Source organism: Mustela putorius, unplaced genomic scaffold (genome assembly GCF_011764305.1).
Source record: "Mustela putorius furo isolate JIRA1106 unplaced genomic scaffold, ASM1176430v1.1 tig00003987_pilon_pilon_pilon, whole genome shotgun sequence".
NCBI classification, from domain to species: Eukaryota; Metazoa; Chordata; class Mammalia; order Carnivora; family Mustelidae; genus Mustela; species Mustela putorius.
Window position 1 is genome coordinate 8,405,817 of NW_025422126.1, and position 16,911 is coordinate 8,422,727.

General features: G+C 39.5%; 1 protein-coding gene and 1 long non-coding RNA gene across 3 annotated transcripts in view; one reads left to right on the forward strand and one right to left on the reverse strand.

The window, feature by feature from the left end:
* Nucleotides 1–16,911, forward strand: part of LOC101678188 — a 25,810-nt gene continuing 8,899 nt past the window's right edge. The window contains exons 1-3 of the long non-coding RNA XR_200267.3: nt 1–196; nt 4,820–4,914; nt 12,052–12,131. This is a non-coding gene — a long non-coding RNA (uncharacterized LOC101678188). The remainder of the gene's footprint in view (nt 197–4,819; nt 4,915–12,051; nt 12,132–16,911) is intronic.
* Nucleotides 15,112–16,911, reverse strand: part of ALG8 (ALG8 alpha-1,3-glucosyltransferase) — a 27,311-nt gene continuing 25,511 nt past the window's right edge. For both annotated transcript variants that reach the window (XM_045071319.1, XM_045071320.1), the window contains exon 13: nt 15,112–16,779. In XM_045071319.1, the coding sequence (XP_044927254.1) occupies nt 16,548–16,779 (232 nt within the window). In that variant the 3' untranslated portion in view covers nt 15,112–16,547. The remainder of the gene's footprint in view (nt 16,780–16,911) is intronic.

Sequence of the window (16,911 nt, forward strand, 5' to 3'; positions counted from 1 at the left end):
TTCTGGCTGGTAGGGTTTGGGGGCTTGATACTGTAGGTTCGAGGCTACAGGAAATGAGCAAAACTGGAAGAAGACTAGTAGATAACTGCTTTTTTTGGGCTCACTCCCCAACCCCTCCAACCAGGAATTGCCTCTCCCTTCCCTGACCCTGAATGGTCCTTCTTCCAGAATTTTTCTCTGTATGCAACACCCACAGGTAAGCTTAATAGATTGTTCTAAGAAACATAATTAAATGAAATCTCATAAAAGCTTGTTTGCATTTCCTGGGTTTCCCGCCTTTCACAGATACACCTTCCAGAACCTAAAATTAAGGTACAGCCAGCAACAAAGAATTCAGAAAACACCAGGACCTAACCATTTAGCCAAACTTGAAAGTTAGCCTGGGTGGCAGCACCCTAAAATTTTTCATCTGTGGGTCTTCAGGTCCTTGCACGTGGTCGAAGGAAAAAGCTGTTACCTAAAGGTTTGGGGAATGAAAGAAAGAAGGAATTTATAACATTCTACTAAGTGTCCAGTCTCTGCTTACCTGCCTCCAGTAATGGGGAGCTTCTACCTTTGAAGAGCTCTCTTTAGAAAATCCTTACTGATTTGAGTGAAGATGTCTTTATTAGTGAGAGCAACATTTTATCTAGATGAATGCTGATCAAACCCAAGGTTATTGCAAACGTGTATTTGTATAAGGTATTGAGCCCTAAAGCAGTAGAATATAATATCAGTTAAGAGAGGTTTGGGGGGCCTGGGTGGCTCAGTTGGTTAAACCTCTGCCTTCAGCTTAGGACATGATCTCAGGGTCCTGGGATCAAGTCCAGAGGGTGGCTTCCCCTCAGCAGAGGGCCTGCTTCTCCCTCTGCCTCTGCCTCTCTCCTGCTTATGCCCTCTCTCTGTCAAATAAATAAAACATTTAAGAAGTAAAGAGAGAGTGGTTAAAGGATAGACCTTTTGTGCCTATAAGAAGCACTCCCAGAGCTATAATATATCAAGTTAGGATTTCCTAAAGTAATGTATATTGGGAGTTTCCTGGAAGGCAGCAAGTGTTTCAAAGTTTCACATTCTTTGATCCAGTAATTACGGGGCTGGGAATCTATCCTATGGAAATAGTATGACCTATAAAAAAGCTGCTCTGCAATTAAAAAAAAAAAAAGAACCACAGTGTTTATTTTAAAATTACATCAAAAAAAGGAAAACCACTAAAAATTTTCCACAGTAAGATTATGTAAATTTTGAATACTAGATGAACTCTTAGGCAAACACCTAAAAATATTTAAATGATGTTTACACATTCTTCTTCCCCACAGTCTTCTGAGTCCAATTTGGGCCTTTTTTTTTTTTTTTCTAAAACAAGACTTAAAAGACAAAAAATTACAAAGAATACGATAACAAATATGCATATTCTACCACCTAATATTAACAACCATTAATATTTTGTCATATTTATTTTTTTATTTGTTAAAGATATTTATTTCATTGACAGAGAGAGCACAAGCAAGGGGAGCAGAAGAGGGAAAGGCAGACTCCCCAAGGAGCAGAAAGCCCTGATATGGGGCTTGATTCCAGGACCTGGAGATCATGACCCTAGCTGAAGGCAGACACTTAACCGACTGAGCCACCCAGGAGCCCCTTGTCTTATTTATTTTTAACCTTTTTTTAAAAGGAAATAAAACACTATAGATAAAGCTGTATTCCCCTTTCCTTTCTTCCCCAGAGGACCATTATCATGAGTTTAGTGTATATACTTGCAGTTCACTTTTTATATTTTTATATATATTTAGTATTGTGGTATGGGTGTTTTTAATTTTTTTACCTCAGTAGTATAATTCATTGTTCCTCTTTTCTCTCACTTTTGTTTCTACATGGTCATTCCTTTTTGACTACTATATAATATTCCATCATATAAATGTCATATTTTATTTATCCATTACCCTTTTTTTGTTTGTTTTGTTTTTTTTTTAAAGATTTTTTATTTATTTATTTGACAGAGAGAGATCACAAGTAGGCAGCGAGGCAGGCAGAGAGAGAGAGGAGGAAGCAGGCTCCCCGCTGAGCAGAGAGCCCGATGCGGGACTCGATCCCAGGACCCTGAGATCATGACCTGAGCCGAAGGCAGCGGCCTAACCCACTGAGCCACCCAGGCGCCCATATCCATTACCCTTTTGATAGATATTTAGATTGTTTTCAATCCCTAAAAGTCTATACTCCAAGCCTATACTCTAATGTCCAGAGAAACTTTCACATACATGTACCAGGACAAGGAGATGTATAATATTCACAGGAGGAGTAGCCATTTGTAATACTCCCAAACTAGAAACATCCTAAATGTGCATTCAGAACAGAAAAGAAGATAAATTGTGATATTTTCATAGAAAGGTGTATCTCTGTATTAGTATGATGAATCTCAAAAAAGAGAGCCATGTTAAAAAGTGAATAAACGAATAAAATCTTTAAAAAATTTTTTTAAAAAGTGAATAAATGATAAGGGAACCACAGATAAGTTATAGGGGAATATGTAATTCCATTTGTATAAAGTTCAATATTAGGCAGAAATACATTGTTTAGGGGCACCTGGGTGGTTCAGTGGGTTAAAGTCTCTGCCTTCAGCTCAGGTCATGATCCCAGGGCCCTGGGATTGAGCCCTGCATCCCTGCTTGGCGGTGGGCCTGCTTCCCGCCCCCTCCGCCTGCCTCTCTGCCTACTTGTGATCTCTGTCTGTCAAATAAATAAATAAAATCTTTAAAAAAATACATTGTTTAGAGATACACATATTAGTGGTAAAACTGGAAAGAAAAACAAGAAAAGGATTAACATAAATGTTCAGAATAGTTATCTCTGGAGAAGAAAAAGCACATAGAAGGCCTTTAAGATATTAATACTATTCTACTTCTAAGCTGTGTGGTGGGTATATGGGTGTACATTTTATTATTTTTAACTTTACATATGCATTTTATATACTTTTGAATTTATGATATCTTAACATAATAATAAATTTATGTTGCTAAATTAAAATTTTAGCTTTTTATTATGGTAAAAAATACATAACATTAAATTTACCATCTTAACCATTTTTAAGTGTGTAGTTCAATAGTGTTAAATATATTCACATTGTAGTGCAACATATCTCTAGAACTTCATCCTGCAAAATGGAAATTCTATACCCATTAAACACTAATTCCTTTTCCCTCCTCCCCTCAGCTTTGGCAACCACCCTTCTAATTTCTAGGATTCTGACCTCTGTAGATTCTTCCTATGTGTGGAATTATACAATATTTTCCCTTTTGTGACTGGTTTATTTCACTTACTATAATGTATAACCTTGCGGTTAACCCATATCATTGCATGTGACAGGATTTTCTTCCTTTTTGAGGCTATATAATATTCTGTCACAAAATACATATACTACAAAATTTTAAAAAAGATTTATTTAGGGCGCCTGGGTGGCTTAGTGCGTTAAAACCTCTGCCTTCAGTTCAGGTCATGGTCTCAGGGTCCTGGGATCGGGCCCCGCATCGGGCTCTCTGCTCAGTGGGCAGCCTGCTTCCCCTTATCTCTCTGCCTGCCTCTCTGCCTACTTGGGATCTCTCTCTGTCAAAATAAATAAATAAAGTTTTTAAAAAAAGATTTATTTATTTATTAGAGAGAGTGAACACTGCACAAGCAGGGAGATGGGCAAAGGGAGATGGAGAGAAGCAGATGCCCAGCTGAGCGCAAAGCTCCACATGGGCCTTGATCTCATAATCCTGAAATCATGATCTGAGCTGAAATCAAGAGTCCGATGCTTAACTGAGAGAAACCCCCAGGTGCCTCCGACATCTTCTTTATTCATTTATCTCTCAATGGACATTTTTTTTTAAATCTACTATGATTAGTGCTGCAGTGAAAATAGGTATATGCAAATAGCCCAAGATCCTGCTTTGAATTCTTTTAGATATATTTGCAGAAATGGGATGGCTGAATTATATGGCAATTCTATTTTTTTATTTTTCTGAGGAACTTCTATACTGTTTTCCATAATGGCTGTTCCATTTTACATTCTCATGGTGCCTAAGGGTTCCAAGTTATCTTTGTCCTTGACAATACTGTTCTTTTAATAATGGCCATCTTATTAAGTGTGAGATATTATCTCATTGTGGTTTTGATTTGCATTCCTCTTATGATTAGTGATGTTGAGCTTCTCTTTTTTTTTTAAGATTTTATTTATTTATTTGACAGAGAGAGGGATCACAAGCAGAGCAGACAGAGAGGCAGCCAGAGAGAGAGAGGAGAAAGCAGGCTCCCTGCTGAGCAGAGAGTCCGACATAGGGCTCGATCCCAGGACCCTGAGATCACGACCCGAGCCGAAGGCAGAGGCTTAACCCACTGAGCTACCCAGGTGCCCCGAGCTTCTTTTCACATACCAACATGTAGGTTGTGTGTGTATCTTCTTTGAAGAATTGTCTATTGAAGTTCTTTGACCATTTAAAAACCAGGTTGTAAACAAATGGCCATCTTGATTACTATTATTTTGTACTGTTTTGAAATCAGACAGTGTGAGGTCTCCAACTTACTTTTTAAAGATTATTTTGGTAATGTGGTATCAATAATACATTTTTTTCAGGGTACCTGGGTTGCTCAGTGGGTTGAAACCTCTGCCTTTGGCTCGGGCCATGGTCTCAGGGTCCTGGGATCCAGCCCCGCATCGGACTCTGCTCAGCAGGGAGCCTGCTTCCTCCTCTCTCTGCCTGCTTCTCTGCCTGTCAAATAAATAAATAAATAAAAATCTTTTTAAAAATACATTTTTTTTCCTTCCTCTCTCCCTCTCCTCCTTCCTCTTCTTTTCTTCATGTAGTCTCCAGCATGGAGACCAACCTGGGACTTAAACTCAGGACCTGAGCTGACATCAAGAGTTGGATGCTTAACTGACTGAGCTACACAGCTACACAGGTACCCCCATTTTTTTCCTTAAATACACTTTAAAAAAAATTATTTATTTATTTGACAGAGAGCAATCACAAGTAGGCAGAGAGGCAGGCAGAAAGAGAGGGAAGCAGACTCCCCACTGAGCAGAGAGCCTGATGCGGGGCTGGATCCCACGACCCTGAGATCATTACCTGTGCCGAAGGCAGAGGCTTAACCCACTGAGCCACCCAGGCACCCCTTAAATACATCTTTTTAAAAAGATTTTATATGAGAGAGCGAGAGTATGATTATTTAATGTAAATATAATGCAAATATGATGAGAGGTTATGAGAAGTCTTTCATTTTGGTCTTTATTGGTCATCTGCGTCCTTTCTTCAGCAAATTGTAGGGTTTTATCCTTGGCCCATTTTTTTCTTTTTTTTAAAATATATTTTTATTTTTTTATAAGATTTTTAAAAAGATTTTATTTATTTATTTGACAGAGAAAGAGCACAAGCAGGGGAACAGCAGGCAGAGGGAGAGGGAGAAGCAGGCTCCCCACTGAGCAGGGAGCCCAACATGGGGCTCCATCCCAGAACCCTGAGCTGAAGGCGGATGCTTAATGGACTGAGCCACCCAGGCGCCCTGCCCAGTTTTTTCCTTTGAATTGTCTTTTATTTATTGATTTGTAGAAATTCTTTTATCTGTTCTTTTTAAAAAAATTTTTTAAAGATTTTATTTATTTATTTGAGAAGACAGAGATCACAAATAGGCAGAGAGTCAGGCAGAGAGAGAGGGGGAAACAGGCTCCCCGCTGAGCGGAAAGCCCGATGCGATGCGGGGCTCGATTCTAGGACCCTGAGACCATGACCTGAGCTGAAGGCAGAGGCTTTAACCCATTGAGCCACCTAGGCACCCCTCTTCTATCAGTTCTGATGCTAATCCCTTGTTATGTTTGTGGCAGATAACTTTTCCAAATCTGTTGCTTGCCTTCAAACATTATTTATGGACAGTTTTCTTTCTTTCCTTCTTTCTTTCTCTCTCTCTCTTTCTTTCTTTCTTTGTAATACAGAAGTTTAAAATACTGATTTAGTCAAATATATCAATCTTCTTATGGTCTATGTTTTTCATATGTTTAAGAAACCTTTATTCTATGATCATAAAGACATGATCCTATATTTTCTTCCCAAGTTTTAGTTTTTCATGTTTAAGTCTTTAATCCATTTGGATTTTTTGTGTTGAGTGTGTGGAATGTTACATATGAGAACTTGCCCGACACCGTATATTAAATAGTTCATCATTTCCCCACCAATAATCAACTCCAACTCTAATAATATATATATCATGCTCTCAGAAATGCTATGGTCTATTTATTTTTCTTTTAAAGTAAAAACAAACCTCCAGAGGTGCTGCAATATTATTGCAATATAGAATATAATTGAAGGTGTAAAATGTGATGATTTGAAGCAAGTGTATATTGTAAAATGATTACCACAGAAGGGAGGGTTAACAGCCATGGTCTGTTTCTGAACTCTATTTCGTTTCATGTATTTCTTTGCCAGTCACTCTACCTATATCACACTGATAGCTACAACTTTGTAATATTGTTACATCTGGTAGGGTGTGTCCCCCACATTGTTTTTTCAAATGCTAGCTCACAATAAGTATTAGCAGTTATTATTACTATTTGTACAATTCTATTATTCCTCAGGATTTTATAAAATCACCTTGTCACATTCCCTGGAAATTGGGGGTACTGGTTGGAACTGTAATAAATTTATAAACTAATATGAGGAGAATCTATATATTTAAAATGCTGAGGGGCACCTGGTTGGCTCAGTCAGTTAAGCATTGGACTCTTGATTTTGGCTCAGGTCATGATCTCAAGGTTGTGAGATTGAGCCTCTCTGCTTGTCCCTCTCTCTCTCCCTCTGTTCCTCACACCACTCATGTACCCCATGTATGTGCTCTCTCAAATAAATAAATAAAACCTTAAAAAAGAATGCTAGGCCTTCTCACGCATGGACATTGTATATATTGTATATATTTCTCCATTCATTCTTTTTATATTCCTCATTAAAACTTTATAGTTTTCTCCATAAAATTATTACACATTTTTATTAGTTTGCCTCTAGGTGTGTATAGTTTCTGTTGCTGTTAAGAATGATAGCTTATATTTTATTACCTTTTCTAATCATTAATTAGGATGTTTCTCTTATGTCCAGCATCTTGCTAAACTCTTAATTAGTTCAGGGGCACCTGGGTAGCTCAGTTGGTTAAACATATGTCTTCAGCTTAAGTCATGATCCCAGTATCCTGGGATGGAGACCTTTGTTGGGCTCTCTTCTCAGCAGGGAGTCTGCTTTTCTTTCTCCTTTTGGACAGAAGTCCTTCTGGACTCTTCCCTACCCAACTCGTTCTCCCAATCAAATAAATAAAATCTTCATGGGGCACCTGGGTGGCTCAGTGGGTTAAAGCCTCTGCCTTGGGCTCAGGTCATGATCCCAAGGTCCTGGGATCGAGCCCCGCGACGGGCTCTCTGCTCAGCAGGGAGCCTACTTCCTCCTCTCTCTCTTCCTGTTAAATAAAATCTTTAAAAAATAAATAAATAAAATCTAAAAAACAAAAACAAAAACAACCCTCTTCTTTGTTTTACCATTTTTGCTTGATTTTCTTGGTTTCCCCACATCCTTTTTAACCCTTGCCTGCTGCCATTGCCAAACTTTGATTTTGCCAATCTGTTGGTAGAAATGCTATTTCATTATTGTTTTCTTTCCTTGATTATTAGTAAAGTTGAATATCTTTTCATATTTATTGACTCTTCCAGGTTCCTCTTCTGAATTAGTTGTTCTGAATTAGTTGTTAATCAGCTAATTATCTTTTACTTAATTAGATAATTTTTGCTTAGTTAATTTTTACTTAATTATTAATTATCTTTTACTCATTTTTCTTTTTGATCATCTTTTTTACTGGCTGATCTCTAGTAATTCCACAGATACTCTCAACACAAATGAAATTTACTGTTTTTATGTAGTCAGATATATTCATATCCCCCCGTTGTCATTGGGTTTTGTGTGTCTTGTCTACGAAATCTTGTTCACCCATGACAATGTCTTTCTGTTCTCACCTTCAATTAAATTGCTCTAATGAGAAAACCAATGACCTCTATGATACCACACCCCTTGGTAACAGTTTTACTCAACATCTTACCGGCGTTAGACTCAGTCGTCATTTCCATACTTTTGATGAACACTCTCTTCCTTTAGCTTCCAGGACAGCATGCACTCCTAATTCTTCTCTTGCTTCACTGGCTTCATTTTATCAGTTTCCTTCGATGTCTTTTCTTTTTCTTTTTAGCTTGCAAATGTTAGATTTCCTCAAGACTTGTCCTGGGTCCTCTTCTCTTTACTATCTATTCTCTTTCCTTAGGTGACATATCTACTCCCTTGGCCTTAATTATCAAGTATATATTGATGACTCCAACTTGTATTACTCAAGCCCAACTCAGTTTCCTGAGCTCAAATGATGCATCTGTTATCCTGCTTAGAGTCTCTACCAGGATATCTTACAAACATCTCAAATTAAGTATGTCCAAAAATAAGTCTTCTTCACACTGAGAAAATTTTTTAAAAATTTACAAGTATAAGGAACAATATAACAAATACCCTTATTTTTACCATTGTAACATTTTGTTGTATTTACCTCAAATCATTCTTTCTTTCTTTCTTTTTTTTTAAAGATTTTATTTATTTATTTGACAGAGAACACAAGTAGCAGAGGGGCAGGCAGAGAGGGAGAGAGAGAAGCAGGCTCTGCACTGAGCAGAGAGCCCGATGCGGGGCTCGATCCCAGGGTCCTGGGATCATGACCTGGGCTGAAGGCAGAGGCTTTAACCCGCTGAGCCACCCAGGTGCCCTCAAATCATTATTTCTTGATGTGTATACGTACATGCACACATTTGTATATTCTCCTTCACAAAATACGTAAATAATATAGTACAGAGCTAAAATTTTTTTTCTTTTTTTAAGATTTTATTTATTTATTTGACAGACAGAGAGATCACAAGTAGGTGGAGGGGCAGGCAGAGAGAGAGGAGGAACCAGGCTCCCCGCTGAGCAGAGAGCCTGATGCGGGGCTCGATCCCAGCACCCTGGGATCATGACCTGAGTCGAAGGCAGAGGCTTTAACCCACTGAGCCACCCAGACGCCCCCAGAGCTTAAATTCTTGACCTCAATCCTCAGTCCCAGTCTCTTTCCTTCCTTCCTAGAGACAACCATAATATGGACATATGTATATTAGTGTCCATATTGATACATTTGCAGTAATAAATAAATGAATTAATGAATAATATAAAACAATTTGTGGTGTGTGGTTTTAAATCTTTAGATATTGGGTATAAATTACCTCCTTAAGTTCATGATCAAGAGTTTAAGGGTCTGTATTTAGAACTAGAATTTCTGAGCTTCAAAATATATGAATTTTCAATTTTATTAGATACCACCAAATTCCTTTATAAAAAGACTGATTCAGTTTCTATTTCCATCCACAATATATGTGAAAGTAGCAATGTTTTCTATTGTTAGACTTTAATTTTTGTCTGATGGTGAAAAATGGGATCTCAATCTTTTTTTTTTTTTAAGATTTTATTTATTTATTTGACAGGCAGAGATTACAAGTAGGCAGAGAGGCAGGCAGAGAGAGAGAGGAGGAAGCAGACTCCCCACCGAGCAGAGAGCCCGACACGGGGCTCGATCCCAGGACCCCGGGACCATGACCTGGGCCGAAGGCAGAGGCTTTAACCCACTGAGCCACCCAGGTGCCCCTCAATCTTGTTTTAATTTGCATTTCCCTATTATCCAGTGAAAATAGTTATTTTCCGGGACGCCTGGGTGGCTCAGTTGGTTAAGCGGCTGCCTTTGGCTCAGGTCTTGATCCCAGTGTCCTGGGATCGAGTCCCACATCGGGCTCCCTGCTCAGCAGGAGTCTGCTTCTCCCTCTGCCTCTGCCTGCCATTCTGTCTGCCTGTGCTCACTCTCTCTGACAAATAAATAAATAAAATCTTAAAAAAAAAATTATTTTCCATTCGGTTTCCATTTAGGTTTCCTTCTGTTTGGTTGCCTATTCATAAATTTTGATTATTTTCTTTAGAATTGTCTCTTAAAAATTATTTGTAGAAACTTCTTATTTGAGGTAATACGAATCCTTTGTTTGGTATATTTATTAAATACTCTCCCCTAATCTGTTGTCTGTCTTTTAACTTTGTTTATAAGGCCACCTATTGTACAGAAGTCACAGAAATAAAATTCTAATGTAGTAAATTTTATCAATCTAATTTTTATGCTTTGTGTCTTCAAAAAAATCTTTCCAGAGGTGCCTGAGTGGTTCAATTGGTTAGGTGGTTAAGTGTCAGCCTTTGGCTCAGGTCATGATCCTGGAGTCCTAGGACTGAGCCCCGAGTCTGGGATCCCTACTCGGTGAAGAGTCTGCTTCTACCTCTCCCTCTGCCGCTCCCTCTGCTCATGCTCTCTCTCTCTAACAAATAAATAAAATCTTAAAATAATAATAATAATAAAAAATCTTTCCAAACCAAGGTCCTAGTTTTTCTTTTTACAATTTCCAAAATGAAGCTCATTTACCACCTTACCATCTTCTGGCTTCTTCTACATTTTTCCCATCTGAGCAAATGGTGCCACCAACCATCCAGATGCAACCAACACACGAAATACAGGGGCTATAAGGGGTCCGTTCTTACCCCCAAGCCCAACATTGAATCCATTTTCATTTCAAACTCCTGTCAATTCCAACTCCAAGCCCATACGCTTCTCTGTCACCCTTCCATCACTCTTCTTCTGTTAATCTCCATAGTCTTGCACCCAGGTAATTCTTCACAAGTGGAATGAGTTTCAAGAAATATATATTGACTTAGTGGTCAATAAGAAAAGGTGAAAAATCTAATAGGAAAAGTGGCAAACAATATAAAATTTTCAGAAGAGAACATACAAATGGCTCTTAAACATGTGAAAAGATTCTAATCTTTCTAGTAAGAGAACTGTCAATGAGTATGACTCAGACATCATGGGCAAAGATCAAAGTTTGTGGGAGAAACCACCATCCTCATGCATTGCCTGTGGAACATGAACCGGCAAAATTTCTTTTTTTTCTTTCTTTCTTCCTTTAAGTTGCTTTATGCCCAACATGGGGTTTGAACTCATGATCCTGAGATCAAGAATAGAATGCTGTACCAGCTGAGCCAGCAAGGTGCCCTCAACTGGTTGCTTTTTATGACTAACTTGGTAATAACAAATATTCAAACAATTTTTATTTACTTATTTAAAATCAATTAACATAGAGTATATTATTAGCTTCAGAGGTAGAGTTCAGTGATTCATCAGTTGTACAGAATACCCAGTGTTCATCACATCATGTGCCCTCCCCAATGCCCATCACCCAGCTACCATATCCCCCCACCCACCTCCCCTCCAGCAACATTTAGGTTGTTTCTTATGGTTGAGTCTCTTTTTCTCTCTGATTTCATCTTGTGTTATTTTCCCTCCCTTCCCCTATGGTCCTCTGAGCTGTTTTTCATATTGCACATATAAGCAAGATCATATGATATTTGTCTTTCTCTGATTGACTTATTTTGCTTAGTATAATATCCTCTAGTTCAATATACACCATTGCAATCAGCCAAATTTTATTTTTTATTTTTCAAAGATTTTATTTATTTGAGAGAGAGAGAGAGAACACAAGCAGGAGGAGCAGCAGGAAGAGGGAGAGGGAGAAGCAGACTCTCTGCTTAGCAGGGAGCCTGATATGGGGCTCAATCCCAGGATCCTGGGATCATGACCTGAACTAAAGGCAGTTGCTTAACTAACTGAGCCACCCAGGTGCCCCAACCAAAATTTAAATGCACATAGCTTTCAACCCAGGAACTATTTCTAGAAATTTAATCCTATGACACGTGCAATCCTAGCACATGTGCAGAATGAAGTATCACTATTATTGCAGTATTTATACTAGCAAATATACTGGAAACAACTTAAAGTTCCACTAAAACTTGTTAAATAAATTATGGCCCATCTATACAATGGTTACCTTAATGGACAGACTCTAAAATAGCCCCCAATTATCTCTGCTTCCTGGTACTCATGCCAAGTGTAATCCCCTCCCTTTCCGTGTAGATGGGAGATGTGACTTCCTTCCAACATATGGAATGGAGCAAAGGTGACCGGCTGTCACTTCCATGATTATATCACGTGAGGTAATGTACATCTGTCTTGCTACCTTGCTTACTTTGATGAAGCCTATTGCTCGGTTGTGCATTACCTTCTGGAGAGTCATCTGTGGCAGGGAACTGAGGGTAGCCTCCGCCCAACAGTCAGCAAGAAACTGAGGGCATCAGTTCTGTAATCCACAAAGAACTGCATTCTGCCAACAACTGTGTGGGCATGAAAGCACATCTGTCCCCCAGTCAAACCTTGAGATGAGAATACAGCTCTAAGTGACACCTTGACTGCAGCCTGTGAGAGACCCCAAAGTAGAGGACCCAACAGGCTGCACCTGGACTGTCGACCTACAGATTTTGAGATGAGGAAGGTGCTGTTTTCAGGCACGAAGTTTGTTATGCTGCAGTAGATAACTGAAGCAGATATTATGTGGCTCTGAGTATTATTTGTGTGTATATGAACACTTGTTTGGGCATTGAGTTTGGCTGGCATCTCTGGAATGATATACAAGATGCTGGGAGCAATGGTTGCCCTCTTGGTAGGGGAACTAGGTGGCTGCCGACCCTCTGAATTTTGCTCCATGTTCATGAAAATGAAATTCGGGAAATTTAAAACCCTTTCATTCCCACTGTAGTCAAAATAAACTTTAATTCCTTACAATGGCTTAAAAAGACCCTATAGGACTTGGGCTTTGCCTACTTCCCCAACTTGGACCCATGCCACTCTTCCTGGCTTTCATGACTGTCCAGCCACAAGAATATAAATTCCTTGAAAGCAGGAATATGTCTCTCACTTACCTTTTGATCCCTAGCACCTAGCATAGTATGAAACATTCAGTAGGAATTCAGGGAATTTTTTAAAAAAAGATTTTATTTATTATTTATTTGACAGAGAAAGACACAGCAAGAGAGGGAACACAACTAGGATGAGTGGGAGAGGGAGAAGCAGGCTTCCCGCTGAGCAGGGAGCCCGACGTGGGGCTCCATCCCAGGACCCTGGGATCATGACCTGAGCCAAAGGCAGAGGCTTGATAATGACTGAGCCACCTGGACGACCCACAGTGAATTCTTTTCTTTGAAGGAATAATGAATGAATTTGAGTCCCAAAGTTTTAGGTAGGGTAAAAGAGGGAATGCCTCGCAGAATACCTGGCACTCAACAGAAGGGGACACAATTATGGGATTTTCCCTTTGTGAATCACCGAAGGGCTATCAGAAATGGGAGTAAACCTCACTATGTATTGTTCCAGAGACTAACTGGTTAAAGTCAGAGAAAGGAAAATATGAATTCAGCACTAACTGCCCTAAGAAACATGGGAGGCGCTATGTTTTGAAGGGGTGAACACCTCTACATTGCCTATTTATTCTGTCAGGAAAACTGTAAAAAATGAATGTGGCCCAAGTGAACTTCTGAGAGCCTTTCTAGGATTCTAAAGATATGTGATTCTGGACATAGGAGTATCTTGGGTCCTGTCCCTTTTGTAGTTGTTTTATGTATACAAGCATATTGTTTTTCTTTCTGACTCCTGAGACCAAAATAAAAAACTGGTACATTTATCGACCTTTCTATAAAATGAGGATGCTGAATATGGGACTCCATTGTGAGATACTAATGGCTGTATTGATTCAAGTTTTTGAGGTCTATAAATTTGTTCTAATCTCAGACTATGCCATTAGCATAGTAGCCTGCTTTTTTGGTGCACAAGAAAAGGGATAGAGAGGTCAAAAGATTTGCTTTTTACCACAATCATGCTGGAAATATAATTCCATCAAACTACTTAAGACTAACCTCTTTTTCAAAGGCCTTATTTTATTGGAAGGCTTTTCTGTCCCATTAACTGCAAACAGCCATATGGGGTATATATCTATGTAGGGGGCATCTCCCTGACACTGAAGGGCTTCCTTCTCAAGGAGCAGCTTTCAGGCAGAAGTCATTAACAAGGGAACTTCCCAGTTTCAGGTTGGGAAGGCAGCGTCTCTCTCCTTTGCTCCCTTCCAGTTCTGGCTCTGCCCCTCTGCTAGGGGAAAAGACACTGTGACCAAGAATACCAAGTCCCTCCCACCTTTCTTTTCTTTTATCTTGTTAAATGCTGGCACACTACATATCAAGAGCAGGTAAAAAATGAGTTATTTATTTATATATCTTTTTAAAATTTTGATAGTAACCTTAGCTTGTTCTTGACATTGCTTAATTCTAGATTTCAGAACATTCTGAAGCAGCACTTTGGTTTATTTAGCAACTGCTGAAACCTAGGAATTTGTTCTTGAAAATCAGCCACATCTCACAAAAATCTAAATACGTGAATATGATGTATCGTACTTGGGACTCATGGGCTGTAGGCAGGAAGTCTAGGTTCTAATCCATGTTGGCACCAATAAGCTATGGCTGTCTCTGGAGCCATTTCCCTCCTGACCTGATAATGTAAGAGGGAATGTATTTAAAGGGAATGTATTTGGACTTTGAACTTTTTGGTCAAACAAAAATTTATGTGAAACCCAATATATGAAATAGATCAAAGCATATTTGCTTTGGTAGAAGATGGGACAGGGCCCAGAGCCTCTCAGCCAACTCTCAAGAACATCCAGGCTCTACAGAACATTCTGGAAATCTCTGCACGAGATAAGCTCCTCCAGTTCTGACTTCACAGAACCACCTACAAAGTACAGTTAAATTTGGCCTTGTGGAGATGTGTCCAAATGTAACTTCTAGTTGTTTTTTGTTTTTGGCTTGCATACCAATTGGCCAAGATGTGAACTATACTGAGTCTCTTGTGTTAATGTTAGTATTAGTAAATACTTGGATTTTAATCATGGCCTGTGTTGTGTGCTTCATTCATTCAACTGTGCCAAAAATGGGCTATTAGGGCAAGTGTGATTTCTGCTTTCAAACTGCCAGTGGCTCCTGGGGAACAGGTAAACAGGTTAATGGTAGAAGAAGACTCCCCAGCAAGGAAGCGCCCACGATGAGGGTACTCAATTCTGGGAGGTGGGGGAGAGACAGGAGAGGAAAGTATTCATAAAAGTAACAGGTGATATTTATTGAACATTCCCGTGTCAGGCAGGGTTCTGATTTTTTTGGGTGATCATTTTAGAGACAAGGACCTAGAGGCAAAGGATGGCTAAATAACTTGGCTACAAACAGAAAATGATGGAGGCAGGGTTTTCAATCAGGCTGTATGACTCCAGGGCTCCTACTCTTAATCACTACACTGTACTACCAGTCTATTAATAGATATGGTAGTGGTTATGTTTGATCTTGAAGAAGTATGTACAATCAGATGACAGGGTAGAAAAGTCAGCTGAGAGAGAGTGAGTGCACAGAAGGAGAACGAGTGAAAGCAAGCACAGGTACAAAATAGCATGGCACTCTGGCAATTTTCAGTTGTTAGGACAGTTGGAGCCCAAAGTGTGAGGGGGACTGTGGTGAGGGAAGTAGGCCAGAGGGGCTATGCTTCTCTCTCCCTTTGGCAAATGCCCTATTTTTATCTCTGCAATGAAACTCTAAGGAAGTCTCAGAGTTGAGTGAATTTAAGGGAGAGTATATAGCTGGATTAGCATCCCAGGCTGCCATTGGCCTTGGACTCTGAGCTTCTTAGGGGATAATGGGTAAATAAAGTGGGTGAAAGGTCCTGGTGATGGCTAGATAAATAGTTGAATTTGAACCTGCAGCAGACTGGGGTCCTGGATAAAAAGTGTGTATGAAGTCCTCTAGTGGAAGGCCAGGCTGCAAAGAACACTTAAGTTTGTTCAAATGAGGACAGTTTAAGAAGTAGCAGCCTTATCAAAACCACAGAGGTTGCTTTTAGAATGAACAAACTGGACAAGATGTCCTTAAATCAGTGCAAGTGTAGATGCAGTTTATAGCCTCTGCTGACAGGCCAAACCAGTTCATTAAATACTCCCCCCAGCTCTCTGAGTACAGTCATTGTATAATTCCAACAACAGCAACAACCAAAACTCCTGGAACAAGGTGTATAGAATGGGGACAGTACATCACCTGCTTGCACGCATGCCAACAGCAAAGTGTAGGAGCCAGTAATGATCCCACACCTTCTTTGTTCAGAAATACAAAATGGCATTTTATTTACACTTCCCTTAGCACATGATTCTAATTACGCTTTATAGCCTGACCTGGTCCTCACAGGGTAAAAATAATCATGCTGTTGGTAGACGCCTTGCATGCCTTGAGCGAGCACAGCAGTCCGATGATCTCAGACAATTTTACAGGGCAAGGCGAGATTCATTTCAAATGTGTTTCATTGCTTTTGGAGGACAAATGGCTTTCACCATGGTGACAATCAGGTTGCTAGGCTGGGCAAGGCCAAGTTTAGAAGAATGGTCCTCCAAACAGAACAAATGAAATGAATGGTTCATGCCACCAGCAACTTTCTTCAAGTTGTGATTAATTTCCCATGAAATAACTGTTTGGAATACATCCAACCAGTTCCTTTATTCATTGTTTCTTTGTCTTGCTGACAGAAGGATCAGTCAATACTGAGACATACAGTTTGAACCAAGCATATGTGATGCCCACTGCACAATACACTGAGGTCAGTAACAAAGGGATAAAGGGGTACTTCAGCTTCCAGGAGGTGAAAGGGAATACGAACTCACAGAAGACTTCCAGAGGCCCCAGGCCGAAGAGGTAGAAAGTTTCCATCCAATTAAAAAGAGGCTTTTCTTTTCTGAAGAGAAAAGGAGAGAAAGGCCTGATTTTAAATGTGTCACTCTGGTGTAGCAAACATTTCTCGGTTAAAGCTCCCCACTTGCATTGTACTCATGTGCAGAATAGTCAAAGCCAGAGTCCAAAGAATGCA